Source organism: Eurytemora carolleeae, unplaced genomic scaffold (assembly GCF_000591075.1).
Source record: "Eurytemora carolleeae unplaced genomic scaffold, Eaff_2.0 scaffold154, whole genome shotgun sequence".
In the NCBI taxonomy this organism is placed as follows: domain Eukaryota; kingdom Metazoa; phylum Arthropoda; class Copepoda; order Calanoida; family Temoridae; genus Eurytemora; species Eurytemora carolleeae.
The window spans coordinates 306,396-320,518 of NW_019396344.1; the positions used below are offsets into that span (position 1 = coordinate 306,396).

Below are 14,123 nucleotides of genomic sequence, written 5' to 3' on the forward strand. Positions count from 1 at the left end.
ATCCGCTACTATCTGGATAGTCTAGAATGTTCTAGAGTCTAGTTTATTATTATTTAACTTATCGGCTACTATCAGGATATTCTAGACTGTTCTAGAGTCTAGTTTATTATTATTTAACTTATCAGCTACTATAGGGCTATTCTAGACTGTTCTAGAGTCTAGTTCATTATTATTACACTTATCCGCTACTATCTGGATAGTCTAGACTGTTCTAGAGTCAGTTTATCATTATTTAACTTATCGTCTACTATCGGAGTATTCTAGAATGTTCTAGAGTCTAGACTATCTGGCCTGTAACTTGGTAATATATGTGGAAAATGGTAGTATATATGGTATGTGAAAAATGGTAATATATATGGTATGTGGAAAAGGGTAATATATATATGGTATAAGGAAAATGGTAGTATATATGGTATGTGGAAAATGGTATTATATATGGTATGTGGAAAAGTTAATATATATGGTATGTGGAAAATGTTAATATATATGGTATGTGGAAAATGGTAATATATATGGTATCTAACTAAAATGTTAATATATATGGTATGTGAAAAATGGTAATATATATATGGTATGTGGAAAATGGTAATATATGTGGTATGTGGAAAATGGTAATATATATCGTATGTGGAAAAAATATCTCTAGACTATAATTGGATTCCTAATCAACCCTTGAAACCTCTAATGTTCAGTCTTTGAATTATCAATGCTTTCGTGGATTTCTGAAGGTTTCTTCAAGAAACTTTGTTTTGACTGGTTTTTTAAATAATAAAAACTCTAAAATGTTTTAAAATATTTTTCTTTTTTCTTTTTGAATTCCGTGAAATAAAATTGAGAAATGCAGTCGCATCATAATTCCGTTAACAATACATGTTTCTTCAAACCTTCTTTTTATACAGTTCATACATTTAAATACATCAACACTTTTATTTCTTATTTTTAACAAAAGTAAAAATATGGAAAATACTGAGCCTTACACTAAATTTCAGTGTTATGAAAACAAAACCCCCGCTGTAATAAAAAACTTTTTAATAAGGAATGGTGCTACGGCTAGAACATGCTTAAAACTAATTAAAATTTAAAAAAAAAAAAAAAATCCAAATTAAAATTATCTGTTCTCTCGCAAATGAACTCTTAGTTTACAGGTCTTAAGTTTTACATATATTTCCAACCAAGGTTGATCAGGCCTAGATCAGGCCTAAATGCAACAACTGCATTAATTAAGCTGCAACTAATGAGCCTCTCCTCCTCTCTCCTGATTAACAAAAACCCAACCCTAACTTTGTAAAAGGAAGAGATGGGCATCATTTTCGTAAACAAAACAAATTATTTAAAACAAACGATGGTGTCGTTCAAAAATAAAAATTTAAAGATAAAAGAACTAATTAGATGGTTCTCATTTTATAAATCATTCAGAGAAATTAAAAAAATGATTGTTTTGAAAACAAACATTAAGATCGTTCGCATTTTATAAATCATACAGTCCGTTAATAAAAACTGTTCATTTAACGAACTTGAAAAACGATAAGGTTTTTACTTAGCAAAATAATATTTTAATTGACATTTAAATTTGAAGAAAAAAAATATAATTGTTTTACTAACGATCTCTTTTCATGAATTTAAACAAAACAGATCATTTACTATCTCTAGTCGATAGTGTCGAAATAAAAACTAAACCCTAACTAAGTCTTTGGTTTAGGATATAAACCTAAACCCAAACTAAATCAATGATTAAGATATAAACCTAAACCCAAACTAAATCAATGATTAAGATATAAACCTAAACCCAAACTAAATCAATGATTAAGATATAAACTTAAACCCAAACTAAATCAATGATTAAGATATAAACCTAAACCCAAACTAAATCAATGATTAAGATATAAACTTAAACCCAAACTAAATCAATGATTAAGATATAAACCTAAACCCAAACTAAATCAATGATTAAGATATAAACCTAAACCCAAACTAAATCAATGATTAAGATATAAACCTAAACCCAAACTAAATCAATGATTAAGATATAAACCTAAACCCAAACTAAATCAATGATTAAGATATAAACCTAAACCCAAACTAAATCAATGATTAAGATATAAACCTAAACCCAAACTAAATCAATGATTAAGATATAAACCTAAACCCAAACTAAATCAATGATTAAGATATAAACCTAAACCCAAACTAAATCAATGATTAAGATATAAACCTAAACCCAAACTAAATCAATGATTAAGATATAAACCTAAACCCAAACTAAATCAATGATTAAGATATAAACCTAAACCCAAACTAAATCAATGATTAAGATATAAACCTAAACCCAAACTAAATCAATGATTAAGATATAAACCTAAACCCAAACTAAATCAATGATTAAGATATAAACCTAAACCCAAACTAAATCAATGATTAAGATATAAACCTAAACCCAAACTAAATCAATGATTAAGATATAAACCTAAACCCAAACTAAATCAATGATTAAGATATAAACCTAAACCNGGGGGGGGGGGTTAATTCACATTTTGCATTGTTTTTGCACTTCACACATTACAAAATATTTCATTCACTTAACAAAGTATACAATTTTGGAAAACATCTAACCTGGCTTTTTTTAAATGATGAAATATTTTTAACCACAAAAAATATTTTATGCAAAGTGATGCAAAGATTATGCAAAAAATTGCTAAAGTTTGCAAAATTTTGCATAAGCCCTTTTTAGATTTTAGAAATTCGCCGAATTTTTCTCTTATTTTGCTAAAACAAGATTTGCATAATTTATTTTTGCACTGTTCATTAAAAAAAATTATCTCATAATTTATATTAATATTGCACAATTCCATATTATTTTTGGTAATCAATTTTATTCCGTTTGTTGTGCTTCAAACAAACCAAAAAAATAGATCTTTCAGATATGCGAAGTAAAAGTATAAGTAGATGTTATTTCATATTTTATAAACTTATCATTAAAATGTTGTTGCCAACTCACCTTTAACATAACTTATTTTCACAAACATTTTTTCCGTTTTCCTATGACTTGTGAGAAAAATCGATTAAAGCCGTTTGTAACAGAGCGACTTCATAAATAGATGTTTAGAATATGCGAACGATTGCCAGGTCTAGAATTAATAATGGTTTTAAAACAATGTTAAAATATAAATTTTGGTGAGAAATTGAGAGGAAAGAAATATACTAAATATATGGTATGTGTAAAATGGTAATATATATGGTATGTGGAAAATGTTAACATATATGGTATGTGGAAAATGGTAATATATATGGTATGTGGAAAATGGTAATATATATGGTATGTGNAATTTGCAAATATTCACTACACATAATTATCGTAAATTACGGTTTTATCAATTTTCCTTGTAAATCAAGTTAGAATCTCAAAACCAAGCTGAGAATATTCTCGTGGTTAATTCTCCCTAGTTCTCCAATCAAAATTTGAGATAAATTAGTCTTGGGGTGTGATCGGACATACAAACAAACAAACAAAAAAGATTACAACTTTATGTATATATATATAAATATTGATGTTTTGATTAAAACTACAAAAATCAGTTTTTTATATAGAATTGTTTACAACATGTTTTCTGAAACTCCCTGCTAGGATAAGGCAGAATGAAAAATCTCCGGTATATCTAAAGTATACAGGAAAAGGACGGAATTATCTCCGGGTAGTCTCTAGTATACGGGGAGAGGGCGGGACGGATACGGATAGAGAAACTATCCTCGTTCTCCTCACAACTCCTAGATTCTACTCTTTCCGGAGCAAGATCCAGTCCCGCAGCAATCCATACTATATTCAACGGGGGACCTGGAGCAAACACAGGGTTTAATCCCTGGAGTAAAATTCAACCTGGATTAAAGAAAATCTGACGAAACCTCTGCACCGAATAAATACTTTAATTATTTTAGAAAATTAGGAGATTTTTTCATGGAAGTATTTAGAGGCACAAAAACTTAGTGATCAGAGTGTAAAGTTTGGATGAAAACCAGAAAGTGATAAAATGACTAGAAGATTCCATTAAGAAGAAAAAAGATGAAGAAGAAAAAGATTTTATTTCTTGTGTCTCTGTGCCTGCTGGCAACAGGTATATTCGAGGCGTCTTAGCCTGTCATTTCTTCCTGATCTTCTTATATTCATTATATTTACTTAAAGGGAGGCTTCGCCAACTTTGGGTCAAATTATTTACCTTTGCAAGGCCAACTGCTATTTTTTTACTTTTTTTTTCATTGTTCCTCATATTAAACAGATCAAATTAAAGGGACAGTAAGCACATATTAAACAGATCTTATTAAAGGGACACTAAACGCATATTAAACAGATCTAATTAAAGGAACAGTAAGCACATATTAAACAGATCTTATTAAAGGGACACTAAGCGCATATTAAACAGATCAAATTAAAGGAACAGTAAGCACATATTAAACAGATCTAATTAAAGGGACACTAAGCGCATATTAAACAGATCAAATTAAAGGAACAGTAAGCACATATTAAACAGATCTAATTAAAGGGACACTAAGCGCATATTAAACAGATCAAATTAAAGGAACAGTAAGCACATATTAAACAGATCTAATTAAAGGGACACTAAGCGCATATTAAACAGATCAAATTAAAGGAACAGTAAGCACATATTAAACAGATCTAATTAAAGGGACANTAGGCTTTAAGGGTTATGAAAAAGATAAAGGTTCTACACAAAACGGGCATTTTTTAGCATCTTTTTAATTCGCGCCAATTTTTGACATCCTTTATGTTTGATTATATCTTTTACTCTTTTTAGTCTTTTCTTTGTAAAGTCGTCTTTGCTTTCTTCGATTCTTTTGCAAACATAGCATGTGATAGAATTAAAACATTTGTTCTGCTGATAAAAATCTTCAATTAAATTCTGTTTAAAATTGAAAATAAGATTAGTATTTAAAAGTTTAGGAAAGTGCCGTTTATTTTCATACCGTATTTTAGGGAAATTGTGAGAAGGAAGCAGTCCAATTTTTGTAGATTTTTCTCTAGGAATATAAAAATCGTTTCTGTTTCTAAGATTTGCGTTTTTGATATTTTTTGAAATAAAAACTGCATAACATTAAAAACTCCTTATTTTCTGAAGGGGAGTATGTTCAAAACCCAAAAAGCTTCCGCTGTGTGACTTATTCTAGGTAACCCCATGGAATAAAACTGTGTGGCATATTGATAAACATGCTCAAATAAAAATGCGTTTCATTAGAAAAAATAGACAATTAATATTTGGTTTGGAAAGAAATCAGAAGAGAATTTGAAAAAAGTACATAATATCTTAAGTTTAAGCACAACGTGCAAAAAGGGGCAATACAATTTTTCTGTTCCTTTTTAAGTAATGTGCATTTATAAGAAAGAAAAGAAACTTTGTTCATTCATGTAGTTCAATTATTTCTTTGTTCTTTTCTTTTACTAACGTCTTAAACTACATACATAAACTTTTTTTTTGAGAATTTTTTTGTTAATTTATATTGTTTAATAGCCTAGTTACAGTAAAAACCATAAAACTCTGAAATAGGAAGACGACTTTTAGACTAATGTTATATAGTCCAATAAACATGACACACAGAAATTGTGCAATGTAAACAGACCAATTTCCCTTAATTAGTGATATAATAAGTAATGAGTAAAACTATTTCCTTTGTAATTGTAACAAAATCAAATACACTTAACTGTTTTAGTGTTAAGTCTACACGTTAAATCTACATGTTGTTCAAGTTTTTGCAGTAATTAAATTTTGATATATTTCATTAACACATTTAGTTAAGCCTTTTAAAGTAACCAAACGTTCCTTTATTTCGTATTTGTTTTTCTTTCTCCTTCATTTTTTTTATTTTTTTTATTGTTTAATTTTATATGAATTTTATTCGAAATCAAATATTTTGCCACAAAATATCCAAATTAACTTCTTCAGTAAATTAAAGGTATATGGTTATGTTGTTAAGTATGCTATACTAAGGTTGGGTAAACCTTTGAAGTGAGCTCAGTTAGAATAATTTAATTTTAATAATAAATAAACTGTTTTCAAATTTCCAAGTTTACATCGAGGAAAAGATTAAGATTGTAGATTACACAAAAAATCGGGGAAAATGTTTCAAAATCCGTGAGCAGATTTATTTTATCCGTACTTTCATCCGTGAAATGGCTTTATCAACGTATTAGATTTCAATTTTAGGATAATTTTTCAATAAAGCTGGAAAAATATTTTGCAGAGAAAGTATAAATTATTTCTCAAATAAGTTTAAGAAAATTTACTCTTTTTTATTTTTAAGAATAAAAATAATTTAATGGTCAGAGTGGTTTTATCATTATAGTTTTTAAAATGAACAAAATTAACCTAAATAGAACAATGATTTGCTGTTTTATTAGGTAATTGGTTTAAAGTGGTACAGCTATCAGTTGTTATATTTAGGTAAATGGTTTAAAGTGGTACAGTTGTCAGTTGTTATATTTAGGTGATGGTTTAAAGTGCTACAGTGATCAGCTGTTATATTTAGGAAATGGTTTAAAGTGCTACAGTGATCAGCTGTTATATTTAGGAAATGGTTTAAAGTGCTACAGTGATCAGCTGTTTTATTTAGGAAATGGTTTAAAGTGCTACANTCAGTTGTTATATTTAGGTAAATGGTTTAAAGTGGTACAGTTGTCAGTTGTTATATTTAGGTGATGGTTTAAAGTGCTACAGTAATCAGCAGTTAAATTAAGGAAATGGTTTTAAGCGCTATTCAGTGATCAGTTGTTATATTTAGGTGATGTTTTAAAGTGCTACAGGGATCAGCTGTCATATTTAGGAAATGGTTTAAAGTGCTACAGTGATCAGCTCCTATATTTAGGAAATGGTTTAAGGTGCTACAGTGATCAGCTGTTATTTTTCGGAAATGGTTAAAAGTGGTACAGGGATCAGTTGTTATATTTAGGTGATGGTTTAAAGTGCTACAGTGATCAGCTCCTATATTTAGGAAATGGTTTAAGGTGCTACAGTGATCAGCTGTTATATTTAGGAAAAGGTTTAAAGTGCTACAGTTATCAGTTGTTATATTTAGGTGATGGTTTAAAGTGCTACAGTAATCAGCTGTTAAGGAAATGGTTTAAGTGCTATTCAGTGATCAGCTGTTATATTTAGGAAATGGTTTAAAGTGCTACAGTAATCAGCTGTTATATTTAGGAAATGGTTTAAAGTGCTAAAGAGTGATCAGCTGTTATATTTAGGAAATGGTTTAAAGTGCTACAGTGATCAGCTGTTTTATTTAGGTAATGGTTTAAAGTGCTACAGTGATCAGCTGGACAAGATTGTGAAATGTGATGAAAATCTTGGATACCGAACTTGTTTTATCAGATATGGAGAACGTAAGTCAACTTTTTTTTTATAAAATTTGAGTTCTGAATTCTGTGACGACAAAATTTAAAATTAAAAAGAATTCAAAAGAATTATTGATAATGAATACAAATCGAGAATTTTATAAATGAATCTAGATGAATCTTATTCTTGTTATGCTATTGACGTATTAAAAAAAATAATTATTATTTCAAGGGATTTTAAAAATGTTTTCTGCCTGTTTAATGTCTTAAAAATTGGTAGAGATATTATTAATTCTGACCCAAGGCTGATTGATAAATAGCATAACAATGCACAAAGATCCAGACAGCCTTGAAAAGTTGCAACAATTTTGCCAAATTTTGATTCTGAATAAAAATATATTGTTTTAAATTTTCTTTCGAGGATAAAAAATATTGCAAACCTTGACAAAATCAAACTTTAGCAGTATTTCAAGTTTTGAAAGTTTTATTGAATGTTTTTGAAAAACGATTGATATCACTTATGAGACGTAAAATTGTCGTTTTTTAAATTTGTTGAATTAACCTTTAAGATTACGAGCTATCTCTAATCCCCACCAAAACATTTAACCTGGCCAAAATTGAAGTTTCACCAGACCTTTGCCCTCGAGAAATTAACCTTAACATTCCACTGATACTGTTTTGCAACTCTAGATGTAAAAATTTTAAAAATATCAAAGTGTTCAATTTGGATTTTCTTTTCACAATTATATTTGGCAGAATTCTGATCTAATTTTCTAGTTTGGAATACTATGGGTTCATGAACATAGAACTCCGATAATACAAGAGCTTCCCTCGTATACTACTGGGCTCCCTTCAAGGGGTTGTACAGAATTTGTTTAGTTAGTTTTTCTTGCATTTTGGGTTCCTTGTACAGACCAAAACTTCCTTATTTCTGTGCATAATCATAAAGTAAACCATTAAAATACTCCATTGAATGCAGAAACCAAAAATAAAGCATCAAATCGTTATATTTTTAGAGCTTTGGTTCGTCTTTACAGTCTCATCCTTTTGTGGGTAACCCTGTACATACAAATGTAAAATCATATTTTCCTAAATCCCTTAATTTATTCAAATTAATATTTAGTAACATGAAAACTATGTAGAGTCGTTTCAGTTAATCCTCATATAGAAACTGAACAATTGTTACAAATTCTAATCTTCTGATTTCTATATTTTTTCAACCTGATCCCGGCTAGCTGCACACCTTTGAATCGATAAACTTTTAATTATGAAAGTTCTAATAAAGATCAAAAGTATTCGAAGTCGAATTGCAAAGTGAACAGAATTTGAAAATATGTGTTGTTTCCCTTTTTTTGGTTTAACTTATTGTTTTAAAGAAATCCAGTCTTTGCCACAAACTCTGATTTCTAATTCCCATATCTTTGCACCCATGTCAAAGTCATTTAGTATTTATAACTATGAATTTTGTAAATTTGTAATTACAAAGGTTTACACCATCAGGTTGCAAAGATATGGGGATTATATTCGAGTTTGTGACATAGACTGAATTCATTTATTTTTGTTAAGGAGGGGATGTTACAGGAAGAGGGTGCTCTACCAAGGATAAAGTTTATTATAAGGTGAGTTTTTTATTAGAATAAAACCTTTGAAGTAAGTAGTTTGATTGCTGTAAATGATTTGCTCTTATAGGAATTGAGTCTTTGTCACAAACTCAGATTTTCTAATACTTATATCTTTGCAATCCGATGTCTATTCTGTATAATTGGTTTATTTTAAGGCATAGATCGTAACTAACTTGTATTCAACATGGTAATAATTATGGTAACATGGTAATAACATGGTAATAACATGGTAATAACATGGTAATAACATGGTAATAACATGGTTATGACATGGTAATAACATGGTAATAACATGGTAATAACTATTGAACATGTGTGGAAACTGGATACAGTCAATAAGTATATATCCGGCTCTTAGCTAGGTTAAAGCTCATTCGAAGGTCGTCTTTTGATTGATGTGCGAAGTGCAAGATGAATCATGTAAAACAAAGTATGTCCATGCAATGGGTTGGCTTTGATTTATTACTTAAAATCCATCATGCCAAGTGTTAAACTTGAATGCCTAAAAGGAACTGTTCGTGTAACTCCAAGTGACCGGCCCTTCATGTGACTCTCCATGTGACAATTCATGTGACCGGGCCTCCATCGGACTCTCCATGTGACCGGCCCTCCATCTGACTCTACATGTGACACTCCATGTGACTCTACATGTGACCCTCCATGTGACTCTACATGGGACCCTCCATGTGACCGGCCCTCCATGTGACTCCACATGTGACCCTCCATGTGAATCTACATGTGACCCTCCATGTGACTCTACATGTGACCCTACATGTGACCGGCCCTCCATGTGATTCCACATGTGACCCTCCTTGTGACTCTACATGTAACCCTCCATGTGACTCTACATGTGACCCTCCATGTAACCGGCTCTCCATGTGACTCTACATGTGACCCTCCATGTGAACGGCTCTCCTTGCATGGAGGGTCACTTCTTAAAATTATGCTTACAGTCCCTTTAATTCTTTATTTTCTGTTGGTAAAATAAAGTGAATATGGTGGTAGGAGAACAATGAAGCTACATAAATCTTCTCACTGTTTTATACTAATGTAGAGGATATCAAATGACACTGCAAGTTCTATTGCTAATGGAAGGGTATCAGGTTCCTGTTTTTATATCAAATAGTTCTCCTTTCAATATCTTATCCTAGCAACCCATATCATATAGTTCTCCTTTCAATACCTTATCCTAGCAACCCATTTCATATAGTTCTCCTTTCAATATCTTATCCTAGCAACCCATATCATATTATTCTCCTTTCAATATCTTGTCCTAGCCACCCCTATCATATAGTTCTCCTTTCAATATCTTTTCCTAGCAACCCAAATCATATAGTTCTCCTTTCAATATCTTATCCTAGCAACCCATATCATATAGTTCTCATTTAAATATCTTATCCATAACTTAACCTTGCAACCCAGATGATTTCCAAAACTTATCTGAACTGGTTTTGGTAAACTTTTTTCTCCCATGTTTTGAAGAAAGAACCAAAACTAAGCTGATAAGGGTCGGGAAACGATCCAATCTTTTGCTCAAATATATTTTACTTTGGAATAAATTTCACTATAATATGAATCCCATATAATATTTTTTTCTTATTGCCTTTGGTATCAAACAACTTAACAAATTATGGAAGAAAACATTCTAAACTATTCACCAACTATCATGTTTCGTGGGACACCCTGTATGTCTTGAATGGTTCGTGGGACACCCTGTACGTCTTATGATGATTTTTCTGGAATAAAAATGTTGACTTTTAAAATTGCTCTAGATTTACTTGAGTGGTTCAAATTTAACAAGTAGATACTAATCTAGGATTAAGAATGTTGAAAGCAAAGGGGGGGGGGGATTTGGCTTCCCCCCCCCCCCCCGATGAACAATATTTGGGAATATTTATTAAAGGATTTTATCAAAAATGACACTATGTCAAAAGCTGCAGGAGACGAAAATTCTAAACCGTGCTTATGTTCTAAACCTGAAACTTTGCGTCAGGTTTGCGCATGCGCACATACAGAGTTTTCCTGAAAGGATGAGACTGTAAAGACGACCTGAAACTCTTTAAACATGGTGAATGGCGATCCCAAGGTTCACTTAAGTTTGCTGCCGTAAATATAGTATTTTAATTGCTTCTTTGATGATTATTAAAAAAATGAAAAAAGTTTTAAGTTGAAGGGAATCATGAATATAGGAAAACAGGCAAAATGAATTCGTTTCTAAAGTTTTATTCTTTATGGGTAAACCTTCACAGAAAATTCAGTATAAGGGGATAATTCATTTGGCGTACAGTCTCGTTTTGCCTCATATAGTCTGTAGCTGTACTGTACTGCTAGCCCTGGCCAGTTGAAATTCGGCCCGGCACGTGAAATGAAAGTCATTTTTTTATCCTAACTTGAAAAAGAAAATATTTGGGAATATTTATTAAAGGATTTTATCAAAAATGACACTATGTCAAAGCTGTAGGAGACGAAAATTCTAAACCGTGCTTATGATCTTAACCTGAAACTTTGTGTCAGGTTTGCGCATGCGCACATACAGAGTTATTCTGAAAGGATGAGACTGTAAAGACGACCTGAAACTCTTTAAACATGGTGAATGGCAATCCCAAGGTTCACTTAAGTTTGCTGCCTTAAATATAGTATTTTAATTGCTTCTTTGATGGTTAATCAAAAAATGAAAAAAGTTTCAAGTTGAAGGGAATCATGAATATAGGAAAACAGACAAAATGAATTCGTTTCTAAAGTCTTATCCTTTATGGGTAAACCTTCACAGAAAATTCAGTATAAGGGGATAATTCATTTGGCGTACAGTCTCGTTTTGCCTCATATAGTCTGTAGTTGTACTGTACTGCTAGCCCTGGCCAGTTGAAATTCGGCCCGGCACGTGAAATGAAAGTCATTTTTTTATCCTAACTTGAAAAAGACAATTTTTGGATTTTGTTTTTTATTACAGTTAAAAAACAAAGCACAAGGTGAAAATGAATTCAACGCATTTTAATAAAAATTTCCGTATTTTGATTGATTCAGAATTATTAATATCAGAATTTGTTTAATGGTGTAGTTTTGAGTCTTTGCAACAAACTCAAATGTTCCCAAAAAATATTAAAACGATTAACATATGTAGTTCTGTGCACATGTTTATTTTTAGTTTACAAATCTGGCCTTGACTTTAATTAAGATTAAAGTATGCAGACGGGCTTTTATATATGAACCCTATGAACCTAAATAAAAAAAAACATAAACAATAAAAATAAACACTTTGTTGCTTCGACCAAAGACGACCCTTAAATCTTAATGTTAGTTATGGGCCTGATCAAAGTTAGGAATTTTATTCCCCTGAAGTGTTTTGGGAGAAAGTTTATTATTTATATTCTTGAAAAATTAAATCGATATTATATAGTTTTATTTTTTATTTTAATTTTTTTAATCATAACTCCACTTATTAAAGAGTTGTTAGTAAGAACAAAAAAGTTTGAATTTCTAATATGTGAGTGGAGGCTGAATTTAAAAAATTTAAGTAGCTTCGTTGATCCGACAAAACCGGTTCCAATTGAGCGCCGGCTAAAATCTCGATACACTTTATACAATTTCAAGAAGAACCAACTAGAGGAGCTACAAGGTCACAAAGTTGAACCTGTAATGTCAAATCTTACTTCTGTTTAGTTTGCCGTGTTTATGATCACAATTTATCAATAATTTAAATATTTGTTTAGGAATGTGAGACTAACAGCTATGGTGCTGGCACTGAGAAGTTTTGCTATTGTAATTTCTATTTGTGCAATGGGGCATTGCGCTCATCTGTTCTCTCATCAACAAACCTTGCTCTGCCTTTCCTCTGTATCCTACTGTTTATTAGGTATATATCTTTTCCTCTGTATCCTACTGTTTTTTAGATACTAGGGCCCGGCGTTGCCCGTGGAAAAAAATAACACCACCGGCCGCCCCTGAGTGTCCACAAAAAATTCAGCTCAATCGGTCCAGCCGTTTGGCCGGCAATAAGTAACATTTATATGAACACGAATGTCTTGTTTTATTATATAGATTTACCATCTTATAACTCCTTTTTAATGAAGCGCTATTGAGAAGAACTTTTGGCCCAGTTCATTGACATCGTGATGTGCATTCAGTTGGGTCGTTTGTTGCTAATNAGTCTAGGGAACATACTGTATTAATGTACTCTACTGCATATAATTTGTGAACATTTACATGATTTGTACACTTTGAACTCCCTTTCAGGCTGAAAGGGACTGACAAAATTCATACCGAGAGATTCTTTTAATTCCTCTCTATATATTCTATTCTCAATCTCTATGAACAGAGGTTATCAAATGTGTTATACTAGCTGAAGTGCCCAGGGTTGCACAAAGAATTTTAAAAACACTTTTGAATTTTGAAAAAAAAATCAAATTTTTTATCCCATTATATCCCCAGGGAACCCAAGGTTTCATCCAATTTCTTCTAGCCGTTTGGCTATAGCTATGGCTTACATGGATATATATATATATATATATTTTTTCAAAGAATTTTGACTACTGAGGATCGTCATGAGGCGTGAAACATTGTATTAGTATAATTCTTTTTTAATAAAATATGAAGTTTGAAAACTGAATATATACATATATATTTGAGTAAAAGGCTTGTATAGATAATAAATATTAGCACTTCTTGAAGAATAACTCTCTTGGAATATTAAAAGTAACAATACAATATGAAAGTGGAGCCAAAGCCATCAAAATTAAGGAATTGAGTATTTGCCACAAACTCAAACTTTTCTGTTTGAAATAATTAAGGTATTGGGTTGCAAAGATATAGGAACTAGAAAATCAAAGTTTGTGATGAAAACTCATTTTCTTTATCTAGGGGGCTGATTCAACTTTGGACTCAGGGGTAGTCAAATATCCTTAAAATCTGGAAATAAGTTTAAAAATGAAGAAGAAAAAACAGAGTCTTTTAGACATCTTTATCAATATTTTTTTTCAGGTGGTATCAGCCAGACCTGTAAAACAATTCAAAAGACCGGTGTGATCTCTAATCAAATAAATTTTTAATTTAAGAAATGTAAAGATATTGTAGATATAATTTTAGTTTCATATTTTGAAATGTATGTATATGTAGATGGGCAATTCAAATTCAAATCTTCACTTTCGTTTATTTAAGATTGAAAAAAATAC

The 14,123-nt window shown here is 30.9% G+C and overlaps 1 protein-coding gene across 1 annotated transcript; it reads left to right on the forward strand.

Annotated features, from left to right (window-relative positions):
- Positions 1-3,668: 3,668 nt before the first annotated feature.
- Positions 3,669-14,058, forward strand: LOC111701369 (uncharacterized). Its single transcript, XM_023472627.1, has 5 exons — positions 3,669-4,106; positions 7,286-7,381; positions 8,900-8,952; positions 12,666-12,808; positions 13,933-14,058. Exons 1-5 carry the CDS (start codon positions 4,055-4,057, stop codon positions 13,952-13,954), a joined length of 366 nt encoding a protein of 121 aa, XP_023328395.1. The 5' UTR covers positions 3,669-4,054; the 3' UTR covers positions 13,955-14,058.
- Positions 14,059-14,123: the final 65 nt, after the last annotated feature.

Excerpts from the sequence above, each read along its gene's own strand:
- LOC111701369 (XM_023472627.1), top strand. The coding sequence starts at position 4,055 with ATGAAGAAGAAAAAGATTTTATTTCTTGTGTCTCTGTGCCTGCTGGCA. Across the intron at positions 4,107-7,285 it reads TCTGTGCCTGCTGGCAACAG|GTAATGGTTTAAAGTGCTAC; the intron begins GTATATTCGAGG and ends TGTTTTATTTAG. Across the intron at positions 8,953-12,665 it reads AGGATAAAGTTTATTATAAG|GAATGTGAGACTAACAGCTA; the intron begins GTGAGTTTTTTA and ends ATATTTGTTTAG.